The following is a 22,971-nucleotide window of genomic DNA, read 5'->3' on the forward strand; positions in this document are numbered from 1 at the left end:
CAAGGCCCTCTGAGCAGAGAATTGTTTGGCCATCTTGATCAGTTGTGATAAGGACCCAAACTGGCGAAGCTTTATTTATTGTGTACCTCCCCAAATTTGCAGCTGGGATAGAGTGAAAAGATTGGCTCATGCAAGACATAATGTGGGAATGTGAGAGCAGACAGGTGTCAGTGCTTGAATGTATCAACAATGTTTGAATTCATCTACAAAATTGCAACCTTGTGCAGGAATGGCAGGGGCAGAAANTTTCCTACAGTGTGACATGTATACATAAAACAAAACGGGCCTAGATAAACGTGGTATACATTAAACAAAACAAAAAGGGCCTAGATAACCGGGGTATACAGTTTAAAATGTTAATATATTTAAAGTGTTCAAAGTGCAGTTTCAGTGCAAGTCAGTTGAAACGATCTTAAATTTGCGTGACGTTGAAGTCGTGCGACCCTGCTGCTGTACTGGCTTGTAGTTAGTTTATAGCATAACGTTCGCATTTTGCTTCTGGCGACTAGATTTATGATTCAAAAATTATAAAAGTAGGGGCAGAAACACAGAAGTCTCACACATACACACGCACAGGTGCACAGGACCTACGATTTCCACACTTTTGTTAGCCCCGAACATCCTGTATGTAATATAAATGTGTAGGGGGGGGTACAGCGGGTGGTCATTGAAAATGTGTTCTGATATATGTTCTTCACAGAAAATTAGCCAAGGCCATTGAGTGTGAGTTTGAAAAAATAATTGATCATATCATTTTTCTTTAGATAAATAATGAAAACGGGTCCCACGGACCTGAACACCAAACAAGGGTTACAAAAATAGGTATTCCTTTACCTGCAACATTAACCCTTACATTGGCAAGGACATATGCATATTTCGGAAAATATATAATGTGTATTTTCTAATGCATCTAGGCTAGATAGGCACATTTCAAGACTTTTATTTTCCAGTTTACAATCTCTTTCTCCTGTGATTCCTTTGCCCATAAATGGAGTAAATTTATTTATTACTAAAGCCTTATTTGATATATTTTACACCCATATTACACCATTATAACACCAAAATGACACGCATATTACACCAAAATTACAAACATATTACACCATTTGTACCCCTCTATTCGAATGTATAAAACCAATATTACAATGTCTTTCACCAATTGTACAGCCAAATTACAATCTCATTAAACCAATACTACAGTTTGACACAGCACACATGAGAATTAGCGTTTATGCTTTTTAATCCTTTAATACATTTTGATGCTATCCCTAAAAGGATCACAATGCAGGACTTTACTTATAATTAATAACTAATAATTTTTACATTTAACAACTTTTTGCTGAAGTAAATGATCTGGGTACTTCATCTACCACTACATTGACATGTGTTCTGCAGAGCGCCCAACCTTTGTGAAACGGCCCAGCAGTGTGGTGGCGTTGGCGGAGGAGAGCGTGGAGTTCCACTGTGCGGTACAAGGAGACCCTGTTCCCACTGTCCGCTGGAGAAAAGACGACTCTGACCTGCCTAAGGGCCGGTAATGCACAAAGGCTCCTCTATACACACATTAACACACCATGCAAACCCAGCGTTCCAACCTCTCCTTTCATCTCCTGATTGTGTGTGTTGCTCCTGCCTCCAGATCTGAAATCCAAGAGGACCATACCTTGATTGTTCGCCAAGTGACCTATTCTGACGTGGGCTCGTACACATGTGTGGTGGAGAACATGGTTGGAAAGTCTGAATCATCTGCCACGCTCACTGTCCACGGTCAGTACAGCCCGACCCTCACATGTGATGTCATCTAAATGCCCCATCTTCTCTTTTATTCACAGTTCACACTCTTTTTTCTCAGATTTCCTTTTCATGGATGAAGTATTTGCAACACAGCTGCTTCTAGCCTAGCAGGAGAACTAATCCTGCTTTGAAGTGTCACAAATTAGCAGGCAGTGACTCTCAGTTCCCAGTTGTAAAGAAATGCTGCGATTTTCCAAACCATTCAATGCAGGAAGACAATTATTGAATTGATGACTAAAAAAAATCACTGCATACATTATGACAGCCCATAAAATATATAGAGTTATAGTTACTTAAAACATAGGTAGAATAATATTCATTGCTGCATTATACTGCAGATTTCCAAACAATAATAGTTTCAGGTTGCATTTTAAACCAAATGAAGTGCTGCATGTCCTTGTTATATTCTAGTACATGAACGAAACAATAATTATTTTATCATTTATTAAAACACTGTCAGCACAGAAACCAAATGGCATGAAAAAAGAGGAAAATAAGTTATATTATGCTGCTGTTTTTTTTTAATAAAAATAGAGGCAGAAATATCTCTGTTTTAGTTTTTTCAGTTTGTTTAACTTCCTTGCCTGAGGTCATATAGTAGCATTTATTTTCCGATTAGGACACTGCAGCAGTTTGTTTACAACACATTTCATGGTAATGTCCTGAATAAACCGAGAAGAGCATGCAAAGTAAATGTTTGCGTGGCCGCAGGAAATGGATTAATTTTGTCTGAGCGGTCCCGCCACAATGACACCCTTCATTCCATAAATCAGCATCAGGAAAGAGCAACAAGTCACATTGCATAGTTGCACAAACATGCATACAGCATTATATACACACTTAAACACACAAGGCAGTAACACAGTGGGTGACATAGGCTGGGAGGGCACTCTGACTTAATTAAAGATAAGGGCAGGTTGGATGCATGCTGGGAAATGACATGCTTCTAATTGCATCGTCTTCCTCTGCTTCCAAAAACCTGAGAAAACGAGTGCTGGGGCGGGGGGGGGTGGTGGTAGCATAGCTAATTTTGGAATTGAATGGAGAAGGGAAGGAATACATGGCATATGAGGAAACAGAGTTATCTAAGATAATGTGTGTTTTATGGTTTTATTACAAAGAAAAAACTCTGGCAGGCGCGATCATAAATATAGTCGTAACCACAAAATCATTTTTACTGACATAGAACATTTGGTTGGTATTAAACAGCTGCCATTTAAAACAGATGGATCGGGCCTAGGAGCTTTTAACGGTTTGCACAGGTCCCAAGTTTGAAATGAAATGACTTCTCAGCGTTGCACTCGTTTAAACAATCTGTATTCTGGCAGGGTCTGTTAGATAACTTTTAAAAAAAGAAGTCCTATACATGATGCACATCCTTTCAGACAGGGGTGCTTAAGCAGCTTTCCTGCAAGATCATGTGATTACATTTTTTTAAAGACAGTCTCAGAACCCAAAAATGTTAAGCAATTACCGCAGTCTTCCTCCCGCAGCAGTTCCAAAACAAGCTGGTTAGCTAGCCATTCATTTTGCTGTAAATCTAGTTTACAGATGTCAGGATGCGCAGTACTTCTCATCTTAAAAAGTGTCTTTGTTTGTCCAGTGCATTTACTGGAGCAAATCTTCACAAAGCACCAGCAGCTCCCCTCCATCCGGACGCAATGCTCGTTACTCTGCCCTCACAGTTTTATGTCCTCGTTAGGGGATTGTATCTTGTGTCCAAATGCGCCTCGAGGCTGACGGGCTCTGTAACTCAAACCAGCAATTACATGTACTTTTCACACCTCACAGTCTGCAGGGGCTAATAGGGGCTAAACAGCACATCTTGTCCTTTGACATCTGGTTTTTGAAGTTTAAGGCGTTACACTTTTGATTCTAAAAGCATCCTCTCCTTTTATGGTGATTATTTTCAAAGTATTTTTTAAAATGTATGAGCATATGGTTGGTTCTCATATCATTCATGCCCTTTATATTCAGTATATCTAGGAGGAAATGGAGATAAATTAATCATATTAATACTTAATCATCAATAAATTATCCATCTTCTTTTATTTCCTTCTACCCCTCCATTTTTGAACGGATAAATAAAAATGAAAGAAAATGGATATTGTAAAAAACACTATGAACAGAAATGAAATTAATACAATAAAATAAATATATATATTTTGGATAAAACATAAAAATTGTTCTTAGACATAAGTGAATACACTTTTGACTTGCACTGCTATATTGCTAACTTCATACTGTTTTGCCATACCAATTTCATTGTGCTGCATCTCCAAGCTTGTGTTATACTGTTGAAAGCCTCTTTGCATCTCCATGTACATTACTCATTACATTGTTCTTTTTTTGTTTCTTCCTTGTAGTCAACACCGGTAAGTTGTCCTCCATCCCTCATCCACCACCAGACAGCAACAAGAAATCTTGAGCTCCTGTCATTGTCCTTATTCCATCCATCAATACAGTATGTAATTCATCTTCTGTGTGGGTAATTAAAGGGGCCCTATTATGCTCATTTTCAGGTTAATTTGAGTTTTTTTGTGCCTCTACTATGTCTCCATGCTTTAATGCGAGTGTTACGTAATAACGGAAGTAAAAAAGTTATCCAATGGAAGCGTTTCAGGAAAGGGGGGGGAGTGTTTGGGAGAGAAACTCCCTCTAGAGGAAACTTTCGGATTTTAGCCTTTGCAGACCATTAACATGCACAAAAACATAGCACACTACAGGAAAGGGGAAAACCCCAAAAAGCATAATAGGGCCTCTTTAAAAGATATGTGCTGTTTGTTCATGAAAAAGGTAAATAATGACTGTTTTTGCTACATACTATATTCTTTTAGCTTTTCATGCATACTTGAATATGCTAAATCTAAATGATGAAAATGTGTCAGGCTGCCAGGTAATTAGCGCCTCATTTCCTCTGCAGTGCCCCCAGCGTTTGCCATCCACCCCAGGAACCAGGTGGTGGGGGTGGGCAGGACGGTCACCTTCCACTGCGAGGCCACTGGCAACCCACAGCCCGCTATCTTCTGGCAGAGGGAGGGCAGTGAGGTGAGATTCCCCCCCATAACACTGAAGCAGGGGTGTCCAAACTACGGGCCGGGGGCCAAATGCGGCCCGCGGACCATTTTGAATCAGCCCTCAGCAAATTCAAAAAGTACAATTGAATATGGCCCACAAATTAAACTTGTGCTTGTCTTATATTGTACTTCTTAAATATAAATGTAAACATATATTACACACCAGTATTCATGTATTAATAAGACCACTTTTCAAATAATTCAGTCAATTAAATATTTTCTAACATATCTTAGTTGATATGAGCCCTTATTAACATAACGACTTGAAATACACCCTTTCTATTTCTCCTTATTATAATCACTCAGAGGCTTCTGTTTTAAGGGATGAGCTGCCAACATAATTTACATACATTAGAATGAGTTTTCTTACTTATAACTGAACTTATGAGGCAATATACCTCTAGTGAGCGGCCCAGCCCTTCGTATATTTTTCTGTATGTAGCCCTCCGTGAAAAAAGTTTGGACACGACCCCTGCACTAAAGCTACACAGAGCAAATAAAGCCAATGTGTTTCTAACTCTCTGTTTGCCCCTCCAGAGTCTGCTGTTCTCCAACCATCCGCCGCAGCCCTATAGCCGTCTGTCTGTGTCCCAGATGGGCAGTTTGACCATCACCGATATTCAGCGCTCTGATGGAGGCTTCTACAGCTGCCAGGCTCTCAACATCGCCGGGAGTGTCATAATCAAAGCGCTGCTGGAGGTCACAGACTGTGAGTAAAAGGGAAAGTGTGATGGAGGGCAGACGGGAGGGGGGTGCTTTTATTTGGCAGATTTTTAGCTTCAATGTTTTGTTTTTTGGCTTCTTTACTGCAGCAGTTTTCCTTTGTTAGGCGTGTGAGGTGTGTTAGACTTCCTTATCTAAAGGTGTATTATTTGGTAATAACCGGGGGGCACAAAACAGTCTGTTTCCATGGTGATTGTGTGTGAGGATTGTCTGGCCTTGTGTATCTTACCTGTGAAAATAGAATTTCTTCATTTACAACTGAACAAAATGTAATCTAAAAAGGGTAAGAGGAAATTGAAATATTCAAAGGCTTCATTGTCATCTGCACATTAGTTGTCTATGCAATGAAAATAAAAAGGTTACTCCAACAAGACATCAAAGGAAACAAAGACATTTAAAAAATGGTAGCGTATTATTGTTGAGTATAACAGACTTACTACAGAATATTCAGATATTTTTTGTAGATTAGTCAAAAAAAAAGTGAAGGAACAATATTAAAGGGGCCCTTGTGGCTCATTTTCAGGTTCATGTTTGTATTTTGTGCCTCTACTGGGACATGTCTCCATGCTTTAATGTTCAAAAAGCTCTTTATTTTTTTCATACTGCCTGTGCTGCAGCACCTCTTTTCACCCTTTGTCTGAAACCAGAGCCCAGTCCGCTCTGATTGGTTAGCTGGCCATCTCTGGAGTGATTGGTCAACCACTTAGAGATGTGTTGGAAATGTCCCGCCCCTTAGCAAATTATTTACAATTCAATGGATCGCTAGCCAATAAAAGCGTGACTGTTATCTAGTGAAGTTTACAAAGAAGTAGACAAAGGAGTCCAATGGAGGCGTTTCAGGCCGGGAGGGGGAGTGTGTGGGAGAGAAACTCCATCTGCAGGGAACTTTGGGATGTTAGCCTTTGCAGACCTTGTACATGCACAAAAACCTATATAACACAATTCAGGAAAGTGTAAACCCCAAAAAGCATAACAGGCCATATTTAAGCTACAAACTGCTTATATTTTAATACCCAAATATTAGTCACAATTTGTACCTACTACAATTGAGTAATTCAGGCTACATACTCTGATGGGGCAAGTTAATTGTAGGAAAAAGAAAAACCTAACAATATAAAATAGAACAGGCTAAAACAGGATGCAATTTGAAATACTGCACAGCAAAATAATATACTGTGTAATGTAATATAACAATGTATATCTAGAAATACTATTATCAATCGTAATTTTATTTTCTATTAATTCAACAAAGGCTGTGTTCTAATCTACTGCAACTATTTGTGAGTTGGGACTGCAAGATTGACATGTAATATATTTTTTAAATTACTTTTATATGAGAACTGGTATGAGGGCCTATCATCAAAATCCTAGGTGAGGAAATAGCTGTGCTAATTATTTTAAAAAAAAGTAATTTAAATATGCTTGAAGGCCCATTCCAGTAATTACACACAGCCAGCAAAGGCTGCAAGCTCCCAATTAAAATAACCTGTGTGAAAATGATTACATGTGTTTGGGTAACAGTGTGCTATGTACATATGTGCAGCCCTATTATGTATAAAGCATGCTTGTTTTGGAGATGTTTTCTGCAGCCGCCTCAGTGGGAAAAGAGAAGCATCCACTCAGTGAAAAACCTGCTACAGGTAATGGAAATAAATAAAGATGGGGTCATGTTTTATGTAGTTTTTTCTCGGCGGTCTCTAGCATTGCACTCACAGCCTGTACATGTTCCTCTCCACTCTCCCCTCCCCCAAATTCTCTCCATCCCACCACACTCCTCATCCCCATTTGGAGTGGTGCATTTGTATGGAAATAACTGCTCCACATTACCTGCAGCAGTTTTCGAGGCGTGTTTTCATCACCTTTCTTTCCACTGATTTTTTTATTTATTTATCTAGAACCCCTGCCCCCATGCACAGGATTTTAAAATGTCAGAGGGGGAGAGGGAAAAGAGTTGTGTTATCTAAGTGGGGTTGTTATTAGTTGGGCTCTGCCTTTGTGATTGGAACCGGCTCCAGCACCTACTGCTGAACGAACGATTAGTTGCTCTCCGCTGGAGGGGAAAAGTTGATTTCTCTTTACTCCGCTGCCTGCACAGCCACATAAACCCATTGTTCCCTGTTTGCCAATTTTCCCTTCAATATCTTTCACATCTTATCTGTCTTTTCTTTTTTTTGGCAGCATTTTCATTTTTTCTACTTTATTTCTTTCTCTCTCTTCGTGGCTTTGATCTTTTAAGAACATCAATTCCCTATTCTGTTTTTTTTGTTGGCATGTTGCTTTTAGTTGATGGTGAGAGTAGAGATGGAGACAGGAACAGGGAAGGAGATGTAATGCAACAATAGAGAAGGCAGTTATGAGGAACATGTGAAAGCTGAGCTGAGACAACAGAGAAGAAGGTAACATGTATGAAGAGGAAATTACAGCATCATGGGATAGAGTTCAGTTGAGAGACCTTGTTTCCTCTGCATTAAGCAAACAAATCCCTTTGCATAACCTGACTTTACCCATACAATCCCTACAATGACCACAATGTTTCTGTAACCTCAAACAGATGCTTTTAGTTTCCTGAACATGACCCCAAAACACCTTAGACACGTTGTAGCTGGAGTGTGTTATACAATAAACATAAAACATATGTTCAATATTAATAGCTGGTGTTTGCAGGGAACACAGTGTGACATTAAATAAAGACATTAATGATAAATAGCAGTTTGATATCTGACACAGTAGGGAATAGAAATCACATTTTTTAATTTGAAACACTTTCAAATACCATAGATCTTTTTTAGGCACCTAATACTTCATCACATTTTTCATTACTTTGTGCCGGTTTTCAGGCTTTCCTTCCATCTGTACACACATCTGTTTGCCCATCCAATTCTCATGAACATGATACCTCAGGAACCTCTTCAGGGAATTTGGCACACATATCCACTTGGATTCGAATTAAAAGCTAATTATTATGAGAATTTCACCCACGTAAGATAAAATGCTAAGGTCATGAAATTATGAACGAACATTCACGAAAATTGAATTACTAGTTGTAATTCTAGTTTCTTAATGAGAGTGACTTCATTTCCGCTTTGTTGCATTGAGAGACAATATTGGGCCAATACAATACTTGAGTAAGTGTGGGCATTTTTCAATATACTTTATTTGTAATGTTTCATATATTATAGTATCCGATTTGGCCAAAAGGCAGATGTACACATTAATGATTCAGATTCAGAGTCGTAATACTTTATCCTCCATACAGTAACATGCACATATAATGGAGACGTGTATTTGGCATCGGCAAATAAGATGAAATAACACTCACCACCCACAGTACAACATACCATTTATTCATACAAAAAGAACTAAATTGCATCATATAGTATGGAGCCCCTAAAGCAGGGGTGGGGAACCTTTTTCCTCTCAAGGGCCATTTCAATTTTTACAACATCCTTCGAGGGCCGTACAAATTATTGAACTCAACGTCTGCTTAAAAAACTCAAATCAAAGCCCATTCATTTCGCCTTTCTTTCATGCTGTGCAAAGAAAAAGCAACGTCTTAATCCAGATATTTGACCATGATGGGTCATGGTCAAATATCTGGATTAAGACGTTGCTTTTTCTTTGCACAGCATGAAAGAAAGGCGAAATGAATGGGCTTTGATTTGAGTTTTTTAAGCAGACGTNGAAGTGACATGGTTTCAAAGTCAAGGCAGGACTCAGAAGTATACTATGACCCTGTTCAACAGTATCCCTATGCAATGCGTGCTGATGATCCAAGGCTACAAGCTGAAACCTCAACACAGCTCAACATAAGCAGAAGGTGTGGTACGACAAACGTGCTCGTGAAAGAGAGCTGAAAGCTGGCCAGAAAGTCTTGATACTGCTCCCTACAGGGCCAAGTAAGTTACTAGCCAAGTGGCAAGGCCCTTATACAGTAACCCGAAAGGCAGGCCCTGTGACCTATGAAATTCTCTGTCCTGATAAAAGAAAGTGCAAACAGTTGTTGCATGTAAACCTTTTAAAAGAATATCATGACAGGAAAAACCAGAAGGCAGGTGGAGAACATGTTCTGATGATTCAAGATGTCCAGCTGGAAGAAGAGCATGCGTTGGAAGCAGAGGAGGCTGACATGGTGCCGTACAGAGAGAAGTGTAAACCCCAGGCCCCTCCGGAGCATCTGAGTTTGGATCAGTGGCATCAACTGGGTGAGCTTAAACAATCTTTCCCAGCATTGTTCTCAGAGAAACCTGGACGCACTGATGTGATAAAGCATAACATTGTACTGAAGGACACTAAACCTGTTCGCCTGAGGCCTTACAGAATTCCTGAAAGAATGATGGAACCAGAGGAAGGAGGTAGAGTTGATGTTGGACATGGGAGTCATTGAACCATCTAGAAGTGAGTGGTTAAACCCTATGCTTGTTCCTAAAAAAAACACCACTGAACCTCGGTTCTGCTCGGACATGAGGAAGCTGAACAGCATTTCCTGTTTTGATTCATACCCTATGCCAAGTATTGACGAGCTACTGCAGTTGGGGAAAGCTAAGTACATCACAGCTTTAGACCTCTGTAAAGGTTACTGGCAAGTGCCTCTTGAACCAGCCTGCAAAGAGTATACAACTTTTCAGATTCCAGGGATGGGTTTGTTTCATTACACTGTACTACCCTTTGGTCTTCATGGAGCGCCTGCAACCTTTCAAAGATGAATGGACATTGTTCTTAATGGTTGCACCAGGTTTGCAGCAGCAGATGTGGCAATCTAGTGAATCCTTGGCTCAAGAGGAGGTGAAATACCTGGGATACCTGGTTGGACGTGGGCAAGGAAGGTTTAATCTGGTCACCGGAGCTGGGATGAAAAAAAGCTAAAAAGGACTACGCACTATAAATACATATGTAAAAAAAGTGTCAAATAAAATAAAACAATAAAATATAATAAATACAAATAACATGATTGGATGTATTCTCAGTAAAGGTTTAATCTAGTTACCTAAGGTGCTGGGCTCCATTGTGCAGGTCGTTGCTCCGGTCTCCCTGTGTGTTGGGGGGGTGACTGTAAGACACGACGGGGGGAGACGAGGCCGCCCCTCTAACTGGTGGAGTAGGGCAGCCTTCAATTCTCCCGTCTGGATCAAAACTGATAAGAAAAGGACAACTGACGTGAGGTAATGGCTAAAGGAATGAGGGGTGCTGGCAGTCCCCACACATTAGTCACAGCCCATTACACATCAGTGCAAATCCCTTGGAATGGCAATCGCAACACACATTTCCATCATAGGGAAAAAAAACGTACGAAGAAGAACAATAAGCTTCCTGCACCATCTGTTTTTTTATTGCAGAATTGCTGCATCTGTTAGAAGGCCTCTGTTCATTGTGGGTTTTATGAAGTCATTTCTGTGATATAAAACCTGATGTCGTAGTAAACCGTCTGACAATGACAAGCCTTAATTGTGAAATGTGTTCTTTGGTTGCGACAATAAAGACGTGTTTTGACAGAAGATTTGCATGTGTTTAGAGCATAAGGTCTGACAACTTCAGCATTGAGGGTCTTCTGCAGGTTAAAACAAGTAATGGACTTTTTAAGACCATGTAGAATACAATTTAACACATGTATTTACAGTCGTACTGGCAAAAGTATGAAGGGTTCAAGTAGCCTATGAATGGAAATACAACCCTGAATTGCTTTTTGATTTTTTCATGAATTGATTGACATTCAAAAATATGTAATAATAAAATATAACAGCAGTCTAAACCAGCTGTATCTCAAACAAAAATCTTACGAAGCTGGTAGGGTAGCATGATAGTCACCATGGAGATGGTGGCGCTCTAGAGTAGTAGAGTAGAGTAATGGCAGAAAACATGTATTTACATTTATTTCAGATTTGTAAATGTCAGAATATGTTTTATACCTTCTCAATAATGGAGATGTCCTGCTTTTAATTACATATAAAAGTGAACATCTTTACGTTTTGGACTGACAAAACAAGACAGAAAGTGTGTATGGTACAGAACTACAGTGTGTCCTTCCCCACTCGTACCTCCTCTCCATGGGTAGGCTGTACTCGTCGCAGTCCCAGGCATTAGCATGAGGAGGAGGCGGGGCTTCTCCCCAGCTCACTGCATTATGTTTCTGGATTTTTGGGGCCCGCGTTCCTTTCTTTTGATTCTGACTCCCTGAGATGTGAGAAGAAGACATCAAGGTAAAAAACAGACCTATGTCTCGCCTCATTTAAATTCACCAGAGTGCCAGGTAGCCGTTGGCCTTACCCGCGGTGCTGTTGCTGCCTCTGTCGGAGCTGTGGTGCGAGCCGCCTGTGCTGTGATCACGGCTCTGGTTGTAGGGGATAGTCTTAGGATGGATCATTCCTTCACTTCCTTTCAGATGATCTAACGAAGCAAGAACCATTTTAAACCTCTTTTTTTTAGCATTAAAATGACTTCAAATACATCCAACGTGACCCCGTTTACCTTTATTATGCAGGTTTTGCTCTATGATGTTGTACTGCATATGTGCCATCATCTCCTTTGGTATTGGAGGAGGGTTGGGGGGCTGTTTCCAGCAGTGCATGTCCATAGGTTCAGCTAAAGCCCCCCCAGCAGCTGCTTTACTCTTGATGCTGGCCTGGATGAGCTGCGTGGTGGCGTAGGGGATGGGCTCGTACGTGGCTGCTGGGTCTCCTCCTGGGCTGGCGTAGCACAGGCTGGAGTTGTTGAACGTCTTGATGTCGTTGAGCTTGTTGGAGAGGTTCACGTCGCTGTAAATGGCCATCTCAGGACCCAGCTGTTTGTTTTCAGGATGGCTTCCATAGTTAGCTATGCAGTCAGCTGAGGAGCACATGAACACAGGAAGTCACACAGCTGCAGCTTTGATGGAAGTGGATTTGAGTTTCAAAGACACACAGTACAGTATATCTTTATCTATATAACATAATCATACTGGCTGTAGATATACTTTTAGCCAACAAAAGCAAAGATAAGACAGTAAGATACATGTATTAATGCAATACTTGCAACTTCTTGTATTTCTCAAGCCTCAGTGACTGTTAAACTCATTACAAGACACATAACTGGGTGTGTACAAATAGGATAGCTGTACATCGGTAGCAATATCTCTGTTATTTATAAGTAAAACAAATGTAATGGTTCTGAGAAGATACACATTTAGATTTTTTGGATGAATCCCCGACCCTAAATTATTCATGTAGTTAGAACACATGTGATGATATAGCCTATATTGTAGTTTATTTGCTTAAAAAGAGACAAAATGTAAAAAAAGGAATATTAATTTATATGTTATCAAATGTTCAAGAAATATCCCAATAATATCATTATTATGAATTATTTCAGCAATGGTATCTTGAAAGCCCTTCTTTGATACTGTTCTGCTTTACCTTCCTCTGCAGAATAAATAAAAATGTTTGTTTTAATGGAATTGTGTCTCCGAGGGCTCCTGCGGTGAACTCTGACATGTGGTCAGTCTGGCACTGACCTGGGCGGCTGTATGTTGTCATGTTGCTGTCACTGGTGCCGTTGCCATTATTGCAGCAGTTGATGCTACAGTCCTTGTGATTGGCACATGCATTTGGCCAATTGTCAGGCAGCCACAGCTGGTTGAGAGGTTCCCCCATGCTGAGAAGGCCAGGTCTGCAACAAGGAGGACCACAGAGCTGTCAATCAAAACCTGCCCCTCTCATCATGTGTTGCTGATGAAGGAGCAGGGGGTGGATGCACAGGGTTTGGAGCAGGAAGACACCTCCCCCTAGTGTCTCCACAGTGTAAGTGCATTTATCCTGTGAGCCTTCTATATAACACAAAGGGACACAAATATCACTCACCTGCCAGCACTGCACGCTGATTCTCCTCTTTGATATGCCACTGCAAAGAGAAACAGAAAAAATACATTAAACCTTGATGGGCTGTCAGGAAGAGGAAGTGCCAAAGGCAGAGGAGGTGAAGCCATGAAAGGCATTCTGAGAAAGAAGCCAAAAGTATACACTTCAATACATGCCTCCATCAATAGGGCTCAGAGTCTGAGTCTGTGGTTTAATGTGCGCCAACACAATGTAAAATAATTGCCTTCAACAACCTTCACATGACGTTTTCAGAAACACTGTTTCAGACATGTTCTCCTCTGCACCCAGTAAATGTCAAACAACTACAAATTCTCTTAGAAAACACAGCATATTTCCCTGATTTAATCAAAGCCTTCAACCTTGTGAGCAGGTGGGCTTGGCACAGTATCAGGTGTATTATGAACAGCCAAACACACACTTCTATTAAACAGATGCATGTATATGTTTGTAATGCAATTAAGAAATGTATAGCTAACAACAGATGTTACCTGAGTTTCTGCATATTGTTAATCAATGTCTGCACTTGTGAGGCTTATTATTTATTAGTTGAAGTATTTCAATGAGCCCACACCAAGGAAAGCTACTGTACTATTATTGTGTATTACTTTAACATTTCTGTAAATGTACACATTTGTTTTGTCTCCTTTGGAAAAAGGAAAATGCTGCCATTTGCTGATAAATGCTACTTTTTTTCAAGTTCAGTTTTTTGATTACTTGTAGCAGTTTATTTATTTTAAATAAGTGCACTGCAGAATGAGTGGGGATCTACTTGATTCAACAGAGACAATGCAGACAATAATGGTGTTTAATACATGTCCATTAGATTCAGCTAATGTGTATTTAGTTTGGGAAATTGTGGTATTTTATGTTGAGATGTTCGTAAAATCCCATCCATATGTTATTTTAGCATTGTGCAGTGTTAAATTGTGCTTCAACACCTTTCTATTATGAAAATGAAGAAAATACGAGATTAAAGGGACACCGCACGTGTAATTATCTTAGGATATTTGAACTAAATAAAAGACAGACAAAAAAATGCCAAACACAAACATATCACAAACATTGGCTGAGAAGTCACACTTTACGTACCTGTAGGTGTAAAGGTAAATGATGGCACTGCAGGGAGAGACAAAGACAGGAAATAATTAGCAGAAGCGTTTAACCATTACAGCAGCGATGTGCTGTTACTGACACTGAGCTTTTGTCATGTCTAGGCGTGCACTTGCTGCTTTGTGACGGACATTGTGGTTGTCAATAAACATTTAAATAACCACATGCCAGCTGCCTAACTGCTCCCTCTGAGTGTCCAGGTGAAGGTTAATGGGGGTGACAGGCAGCCCGAGACAGAGGGGGGAAATAACGCTAGTGTTGTAGCAGCAGACATGGTAATGGCAGGTTGACAGGCCCGCGCCTCTAAGAACTGCGCTGTGTTCAGGAAATGACACTCCACAAATGAGCACCTAAAGGTCAGCCTTTGACTGTCTGCGGAGTCCTGAATGCAGATGTGTTATTTGTGTCAAAAGAAGATTAGCCCAGAGTCTTTTTCCCCCTTTGATGTGATCTGCTTATCATCTAAATTATTCCTTAATATCACTGAGATGAAACTGCTGTTTAGTGTTGTGTCATGTCTTGATCTCTTGTACAATCTCAATCAATGACTCTAAATAATAATGATCACGCCACCAAACACACATTCAAACTAAAGGAACCACCCTGTTTGGAAAATGTAAGAAGTAGAAAATACAGGTATTTGTGTTAAAAATGTAAGAAGAAGAAAGTTCAGGTATTTGTGTTCAACATGTAAGAAGTAGAAAGTACAGGTATTTGTGTTCAACATGTAAGAAGTAGAAAGTACAGGTATTTGTGTTCAACATGTAAGAAGTAGAAAGTACAGGTATTTGTGTTCAACATGTAAGAAGTAGAAAGTACAGGTATTTGTGTTCAAAATGTAAGAAGTAGAAAGTACAGGTATTTGTGTTCAAAATGTAAGAAGTAGAAAGTACAGGTATTTGTGTTAAATATGTAAGAAGTAAAAGTAAAAACTCATCAGAAAAATAAGTAGTGGAGTAAATTACTGATACCAGAAAAATGCACTTAAGTACAGTAACGAAGTATTTGTACTCCACTACTTCCAACTTCTGACAACAGCAACATGATAACCATTTTTTGGACTTAATGGTTTGCATTTGTAACATACAGCCCTCTCAAACACACAGACACAGAAGAAGAACACACACACCCTTGCGGATGCCGGTGTATGTGCTGCTGAGGCCACTTCTCTTCTTGCGGTGCCGGTAGAGCCACACACTGAAGATCATCAGCACCAGCCAGCAGGTGGCGCCAATGCCTGCGATAAAGGCCGGCTGCCTCACCACGTCTGAGATCTGAGACAACGTGTCCCTCTCCTCGCTGTCCATCATCTCGCCTGCAGAGTCTGACAGGAAGAGGAAACATCATGTGAGCACAAAAGCTACTTTAATAATGATGATAATGATTACCATGAAGCAGTGGTGGATAGAAACTCAAGTGCTGTACTTAATTATCATTTTGAGGTACTTTACTTTTTTTCCATTTCCCTCTTCTTTAGACTTCTTCTACTACATTACAGATGCCAATATTTTTGTTTTTATTCCAACACACGTATTTGATAACTTTAGTAAAGGGCTGCAAACGCTGCTATTTGAAAAAAATACTTTTTTAGAATTGCTTTATTGTAACTCTCTTTGTCCTTAAATAAGTTTAGTTTTTAGCTCGCTCTTTTTTTATTTTCTGTGTGTTAAGGTTTCTGTTTTTAAAGGTTGTAACTTAGTTTGAAAGCTATACAAATAAAGTTTATTATTATTGATTTTATTAGTATTTTGTATTAGTATTATAAGTTCAGTAAAAAAGCGTAGTAATACGAAATATAACGAATAAAATACATATTATTAAATGTTAAAATAAAATTGTATAGGTCCCTTGGTGGCATTCACAAGCTATCCAGAGTTTATTTGAAAGTAAAAATAAAATAAAAACAGAAACCTTCACCTTAACTAGCTGCAATACTAAAGTAAAGAATACATTGAGGCATCAATAAGTATAATCCAATAATATTATAACATATATTATTATGAAATGGGCACTTGAGCAGGAAGAGTACTTTTGCTTACTACTTAGTACTTTTTGCTTAATTTACTGATACTAATGTACTTTCACTTCATAACATTTTGGAACCAATACTTGTAACAGAGAGTTTCTACTTTAAAGTATGTCTACTTTTACCTGTTACATGTTACAGAGTAGTTGTACACGGTTGTGTTAAGATTTGAGTACTCAGTCCACCACTAGCAGGATGCATAGTTTAAGATTTCTAGGTGTAGAAAATTGTTGCATCGTTAAACAGCTGAAGAGAGGCAACAGCAGGGTAAGCACAATATACAGCTTTATTTTTTTTCCATGAACACTGTATAGTAAGTGTTGTCCCTGAGACTCTGTCAGTGTTTTTAGATTTAGTCACTTGGGCTGTTTCTCACCTAATTGAAAAAAGGTGACATCACTCTTGACCCCAGCTCCAGCACCGTTGCTTGCTGCTACTTCTACGCTGTAGCGGATTCCCGGCGTGAGAGTGGAGATCAGCACGGAGAAGGTGGAGCCGTCCACAGACTGGTTCACATGATAGCGACTCTCATTACCCAGACACCAGATCTGTGGAGATAAAGTGACGAGAGGAGATGACGGTGATTGCCTGAGGGACACGTCTGATGATAAGAGCCTCACAAAGATACCATTTCCATAATTCTTTCACCTGTATTACACATGATTCAGTGCATGAGTAACATGAAGAGGCGGGGGGGGGCTTCATTTCTAACCTTGTATTCCTGAATGACTCCAGCATCATCTCGCTCTCGAGGTGGTTTCCAAGCAACGAGGATGGCGCTCCCATTGGCATCACTCTTTGTCACTGTAACACCCTGGGGTGCTCTTCTCGGGGCTATGACAATAAGGTATTCCGTTTACCATGCAGACAAAACCTCAGGTGGAGTCTGTTATTACATTTGAGTCATTAAAGTAATGGTATACAATAGCAATAAGCAAATATATGTATCACTGCAGAGCATAAGTTCTTAAGTCACCTTCTTCCAGCGTCCGGACCACTTTCACCTCACTGTCAGCTCCCTGGAACTCATCAAAGAAGGGCCGCACTTTGAACTCGTAGATGGACCCTCTCTTCAGCTGACCAAGCACCACCCCCTCCTCCCGGGGGGCGTGCACCTCCAGAACGCTCCACTGCCCCTCCGGCTGCCCGTGCTCAGCGGACGCCCTGTAGAGCACCTTGTAGCCCTGAATGTACGGGGACTGCTGCTCGACCTAGTGGAGAAGTTAAAAATAGAACAGCATGAAGCATCAGAAATATCACACAATGTGCACAGCTGAAAGAAGTACTCAGGTAGTTATGTTAAAGAAGCCACACTGTAGAAATAATGGTAACTATACTAATAAAGCTTTATTTTTATAGCTCTTTTCATACACTTGGTGCAGCTCAAAGTGCTATAACTACATGGCACACAACACAAATTAAAACAGGAAAGAAGAAATCTAATTCAGGTCAAATGTTTTTTTCACACATGAGGCATCATAACGTAAATTAAGAGGGGAAAGGGTATGATAATAACATAAATAATGATCGAAAAGTTGACGACCGATAACCTTCTAAGTAAAACAAAATGCAGACATGAGACAACATGAATAAATACAATAAAATATAAAAAACTATCAAATAAATAAAATAAAACAATATAAAAAAGTATATACTGTTATACTGTTGGACTGATAAAGGTCCTTAGAATCTATGTTAATAAACAGAAATGATGATTTGTGTTCATAACTATGGTGTTGCAGCTGTAAAATGAGGAGCTTGATTTACCTATAGTGCCTGGATAGCTTGTGAACTTCACTAAGGGTTAAATAAAGTGTTGTCTTAACCAACAATAATACTTATTGAATTATTTGATGATCATATTTTGTTTTATTTATCTGAAGCTTAAACTTTAAAGTAACAATATCTGACAGATAATGGATATAAAAGAACATTATTTGCATCTGAGTTGTGGTGGAGTAGAAGTAGCAGATAATGAAAATGAGTAAATAACTTATAATGTAACTTAGGGTTGAACAGTACTTGGTTAAATTAACTGTAAACATGTAAAAGTGATAGTGTGAATGTACTGTATTACAAACTAAACTAAACAATTGTATTGGGAATGCAATTGAATCTGCATGTTTGTTAAAACAATATGTAGAAGGTTAGATCCGTATCTTCAATAAGGGAAAATCCCGCAGGAATGATTTTTTTAAGCGAAGTTCATTCCTTTTGCCTTCAGGTTGCTATTGATGAATATTTCAGCATGTCTGTGAATCCTCAATGCAAACCACATTATGAGGTCATTAATAGCTCCGTCTCAACATGGTAAAAAAAGCTCTGGTAAAAATCAAGCTAGGAGAGGAGTAAGCACTTTCCACTTTGAAACCGCACAAAGAATGCTTAAGGGATTATTGTGGAGGCATAGGCACATCCAAACACACTTCATCAATCTAGAAAAATGCTGCAAATACAGTACATTCCTGTGTTTGGAAAAAGCATCAGACCAAAGATGAATGTGCTTCTCTGAGCAGCGGGGTTTATTCTCAGCTAATAAATGTAATTTCAGAATAAAGTAAATATTTTAGCACTTCTCTTTATCCCAAGGCGCTGTCATGATCCTCAGATCTCTATGTTTCACTACATCTCTGTTGAAAGTATATTTTCTATCATTGACAGCACACTTCTTTATGTTGCCTAGGGTAATAAGGGGAAACCCATTAGATAGTGTAAGTGTGCTTTATAAGAATCTCTAAAACATTGGTTTCTGATTATCGTCTACTCGATAAGTCATTGCAATAAAAAATAATGGAAATGATTGAAAGTCAATCCATCATAAAAAAAATGTTCATGCAAAATGCAGTTTCCCTCCCCTGAAATATTGAAATTTCCTTTTTTTCATTTTTAATATCATATGAGATTGAATCTCTTGGGATTTTTTTGAAAATGACAAGACTTCAAAAGACATTTAAAGCAATTTTTGCTATTTTCTGCAATAGTTTTAGACCAAACGATTAATTGATTAATCCAGAAAATATCGGGCATATTAAAAAATAATGACAAATTATCCTTTATTCAGCACATGCCATCCGGTTTTATTTTCAAAACCTAACCCTTTGGCTTTAATATAATTTGCTATCATGAAGTTTTTGTTGACATTAACTGGGATTTGAACATTTGACCCTTTCCCACATTCATTCTAACTCTGACGTCGAGTACATGTAGAACAACATATGGACTGTACTGCCCCCTTACATTCCACTGCACCCTGACAGCAGAAGAGGAGAGGACGGTTGGTGTGTGCAGGTGGATTACCACGTCACCCAGCTCCCTCTGGATGTGACGGTGATCCACTCCCTGCATGGTGGACGTGCTGTCTGTTGGCACAAAAGAGAGGACAAAAAGAAGAAGTAAATAGCAACAATGATGCATTCAGGCAAACTGAAATTGGAAGGAAAAAGCAGTGAAAAGCTCAAACTGACCCTGTGTTCTGATGGAGTTGGAGATTGGGCTGGGGTCGCTGAGGCCGTAAGCATTCACCGCTCTGACCATGAAGAGGTAGACAGTCGCAGGCTTCAGGTTCCTCAGCACAAAGGTTTGGGTATTTATATGCTCAGCTAGGGTCACCCATCTGCTGCCCGACGTATAACTGCAGGGAGAGGAAGACATGACATCAGGAAGGAGGGTTCCATAAACCTTCATAGATGTCTATACACTGAAATACAGGAAATAATAATAAGTTAAACCTAATATTTTTGCTTTCAACCAACCTAATACAATCATGTGTAATTGTTGAGATAAAACATTTAATTGAAGTCAACATTTTAGTTTTTTCAGTGTATAGTAAGTCGTCAAAATATGCTAGCAACACTTTCTGAAACGCATGTCTATTAAGCATTATAAACACAAATGTACAGTGTAATGCACAATCATCTGCTTTTAGCACAGCATACCTATAACCCCTCATAAATATTCATTATGCTTTATAACAATAATCACAATACATTAAAAAGCATTCTATAATGATTAAAACAAGGTCAAGTATCAGTAAGGAAGTAATACTTCATAGATGTCATTCACTAATTGTTTTTTGCGATGTGTATTACTCATAGTTGTTATACATTATAGTCTTTTACACATCCTGGTTGAATACTTGATCCTGATTGGTCAATTACGGTATTCTACAGTCTGTTATTTCTTCATAACAGACCACTGATATCAATAGTGGTTACAATTATGTTCACTGACAGCAAAGCACAGTAAGGGGCATATGTGTCTAAGGAGAAGCAAAAACAAATCGAAGTCAATGTTATTAATCAAAATATAGATTTTTTTGTAGTTGGATAATGTACAGCGAGCAGGTCATTATTGCTAAAATAACCCTCCAGACTGATTTGAGAGCCAGTAAATGATCCCTTTCTTATAATTCTATATAATGAATGATTACTATATGATATTTGCAGTATAATCATAAAATACATTAGAAGTTTGTTTATAACTCTTTGAATTATTAAGTATATTGATTATTGAACATATAACAACAAATATAATGCTTGACAATGTGTTACATGTTTATTGTAATAGCATGATAAGTATCTACACATGCTTTAAACTATGATCATACAGTGCTATAAACAGATTATATGTTGTATGTGTTTTTATAATGTATTTTATACATGAGTGCTTCCCTTGTTAGATGTCATATAGAAGAAGTTCAAACATGTTGTATACTACATCTAACCTGAATGCCTCGATGAGGTAAGATGTAGGTTTCGCGCCATTATTGGTGTCCGATTTCCACGACAGAGTCACAGAAGTGCGGCTGATGTCAGTCACCTCAGGTTTGGATGGAGCACTGGGAATTAGGCTGGGGTCAAACGGCTCACTGGACTGAACAACAACTCCAAACTCTGCCGTAGAGAAACCAACAAATCAATAAAAGTACACTACCTCAGGACTATTAGCATGGACCTCTACTTTATGTCTCGATTTGTGTGGCTTACCCTCCACCTGTAGGTACGCTGTCCAGGAGGCCTCTCCGTTGGGACTAGAAGCTACACAAGTGTAGAAGCCTGTATCTCCAAGCTGAGGATAGGAGGAAGATATTAGTGGGTAGAAGTGTGGTTGCTGTAATTGTATACACTCACTGCTGTGTTACGCTTCCTACCTTAGAGTAACGAATCTCCAGAGATCCTGAGTCGGTAATGGACATGCGGGAGTCTGAAGGCGACATCACCAAACCATCCTTCTTCCAGTGGACTGTCGGGGGTGGAGAGTCAGCTGTCTGGCAGCCCATGAGCACTGTGCTGTCCACCGCAATGGTCTGATTGACTGGGCCCTGTCTAATCACTGGAGGAGGGTGGTCTGACCCAGCTAATAAACAAGCAAACACAATAGGGAAATCAAAGAAGGACATTCGGCCACTAGTAACTTCAATGATGCCGTTTAAAAACATAATAATGTAAGGGCGGTGCCGGCCGTCAACGGCCCTTGACGACCGGCCGTTCTGTGACTCTCCAGATTCTACAGATGGCCAATCCGCCCCACACACACCTCTACACACATCAAACTGCCCGATTACTTCCCCTTTTATTATTTTTATGAAGGAGATATCAGGTCACCAGGTCGCATGATGTGAGTTTGTTTGTGCTCTGCTCAGCTCCGCTCTGTGTGTCTGTGTTCTGAGTGTTTGTTTCCCTTTAAACAGGCAGCAGGTACTCTGAGAGTCACGGACATTAATTCATAGATCAAAGCAGACTGGTTTACAGACTCTCCTGTTTTGCCAATCCGGTGCTTAAACAAATAGCTCTACACCCCTGGCCGAAATGTCCATAATGTCTGAGTTTGAAATATATCTCAAATAATGTATACACTGTCATTTCCCCACGTAAACATAACAGTGCAATGAAATGGTTGTCTCCTGTGTGCTCCACTTCCTCCTTGGCGCAGCGGTAACTTTAAAAAAAACTAACAAAAAAAAGACGGGATAACAGGTTAGTTTCTTGTGCGCACAAGATACTTTCTCGTGTGCGCAAGATATTAACCCGTTTTTTTGAATGTCCCTTTAGGGGCTCCGTAGATCACCTATATCAGGGGTCTCCAACACGTCTCAATAAGTAGCTCCCCAAGCAAATCCAAAGTGTAAAAAATACACACAAAAAAAGGAAATACAATCAGAAGAATCTGCCCTATGCATAAACAAAACCTCAATCATAGCGAACTCTATCTTTTTACTACAAATCTATATCTATCTAACACCCCTCCTCCCCCCATCCCTCCACAATGAATATCGACCATATCACGTTCTTGCTTGATTTGCGGGACCAGCGTTGCAGTCTGGAAGAAAAGCAATGTGGAGCGGCACCTCACCACTTCATAAGGAGTTTGACCTTGACCTGGCAGAATCTACATA

The 22,971-nt window shown here is 39.5% G+C and overlaps 2 protein-coding genes across 2 annotated transcripts in view; one reads left to right on the forward strand and one right to left on the reverse strand.

Annotated features, from left to right (window-relative positions):
• LOC104954836 (roundabout homolog 1-like) overlaps positions 1-5,588 on the forward strand; it is a 92,875-nt gene extending 87,287 nt beyond the window's left edge. The window contains exons 5-9 of the mRNA XM_010782025.1: positions 1,396-1,534; positions 1,640-1,767; positions 4,161-4,169; positions 4,718-4,842; positions 5,409-5,588. Coding sequence (XP_010780327.1) covers positions 1,396-1,534; positions 1,640-1,767; positions 4,161-4,169; positions 4,718-4,842; positions 5,409-5,588 — 581 coding nt within the window. The remainder of the gene's footprint in view (positions 1-1,395; positions 1,535-1,639; positions 1,768-4,160; positions 4,170-4,717; positions 4,843-5,408) is intronic.
• A 4,986-nt stretch (positions 5,589-10,574) lies between these two features.
• LOC104954845 (roundabout homolog 1-like) lies at positions 10,575-21,975 on the reverse strand. The gene is made up of 16 exons (XM_010782036.1): positions 21,727-21,975; positions 21,563-21,644; positions 21,301-21,469; positions 20,042-20,208; positions 19,815-19,936; positions 17,554-17,788; positions 17,290-17,411; positions 16,954-17,125; positions 15,681-15,875; positions 14,531-14,557; positions 13,424-13,463; positions 13,078-13,232; positions 12,057-12,413; positions 11,856-11,975; positions 11,627-11,762; positions 10,575-10,725 (listed from the first exon to the last, which is right to left on the reverse strand). The coding sequence occupies exons 1-16, from the start codon at positions 21,973-21,975 to the stop codon at positions 10,575-10,577; spliced, it is 2,499 nt and encodes an 832-aa protein (XP_010780338.1).
• Between the last annotated feature and the right edge of the window lie 996 nt (positions 21,976-22,971).

Source organism: Notothenia coriiceps, unplaced genomic scaffold, assembly GCF_000735185.1.
Source record: "Notothenia coriiceps isolate Sejong01 unplaced genomic scaffold, NC01 NC01_scaffold00000495, whole genome shotgun sequence".
NCBI lineage: Eukaryota > Metazoa > Chordata > Actinopteri > Perciformes > Nototheniidae > Notothenia > Notothenia coriiceps.

What these genes read in the sequence shown, in the direction of transcription:
- LOC104954845 (XM_010782036.1), bottom strand. Translation starts at nt 21,975, where the DNA reads ATGTCCTTCTTTGATTTCCCTATTGTGTTTGCTTGTTTATTAGCTGGG. An exon ending in ATTTACCTTTACACCTACAG is followed by an intron (nt 13,464 to 14,530) that starts GTACGTAAAGTG and finishes TTCTCTTTGCAG; the next exon opens with TGGCATATCAAAGAGGAGAA. An exon ending in GACAACATACAGCCGCCCAG is followed by an intron (nt 12,414 to 13,077) that starts GTCAGTGCCAGA and finishes TGTGCTCCTCAG; the next exon opens with CTGACTGCATAGCTAACTAT.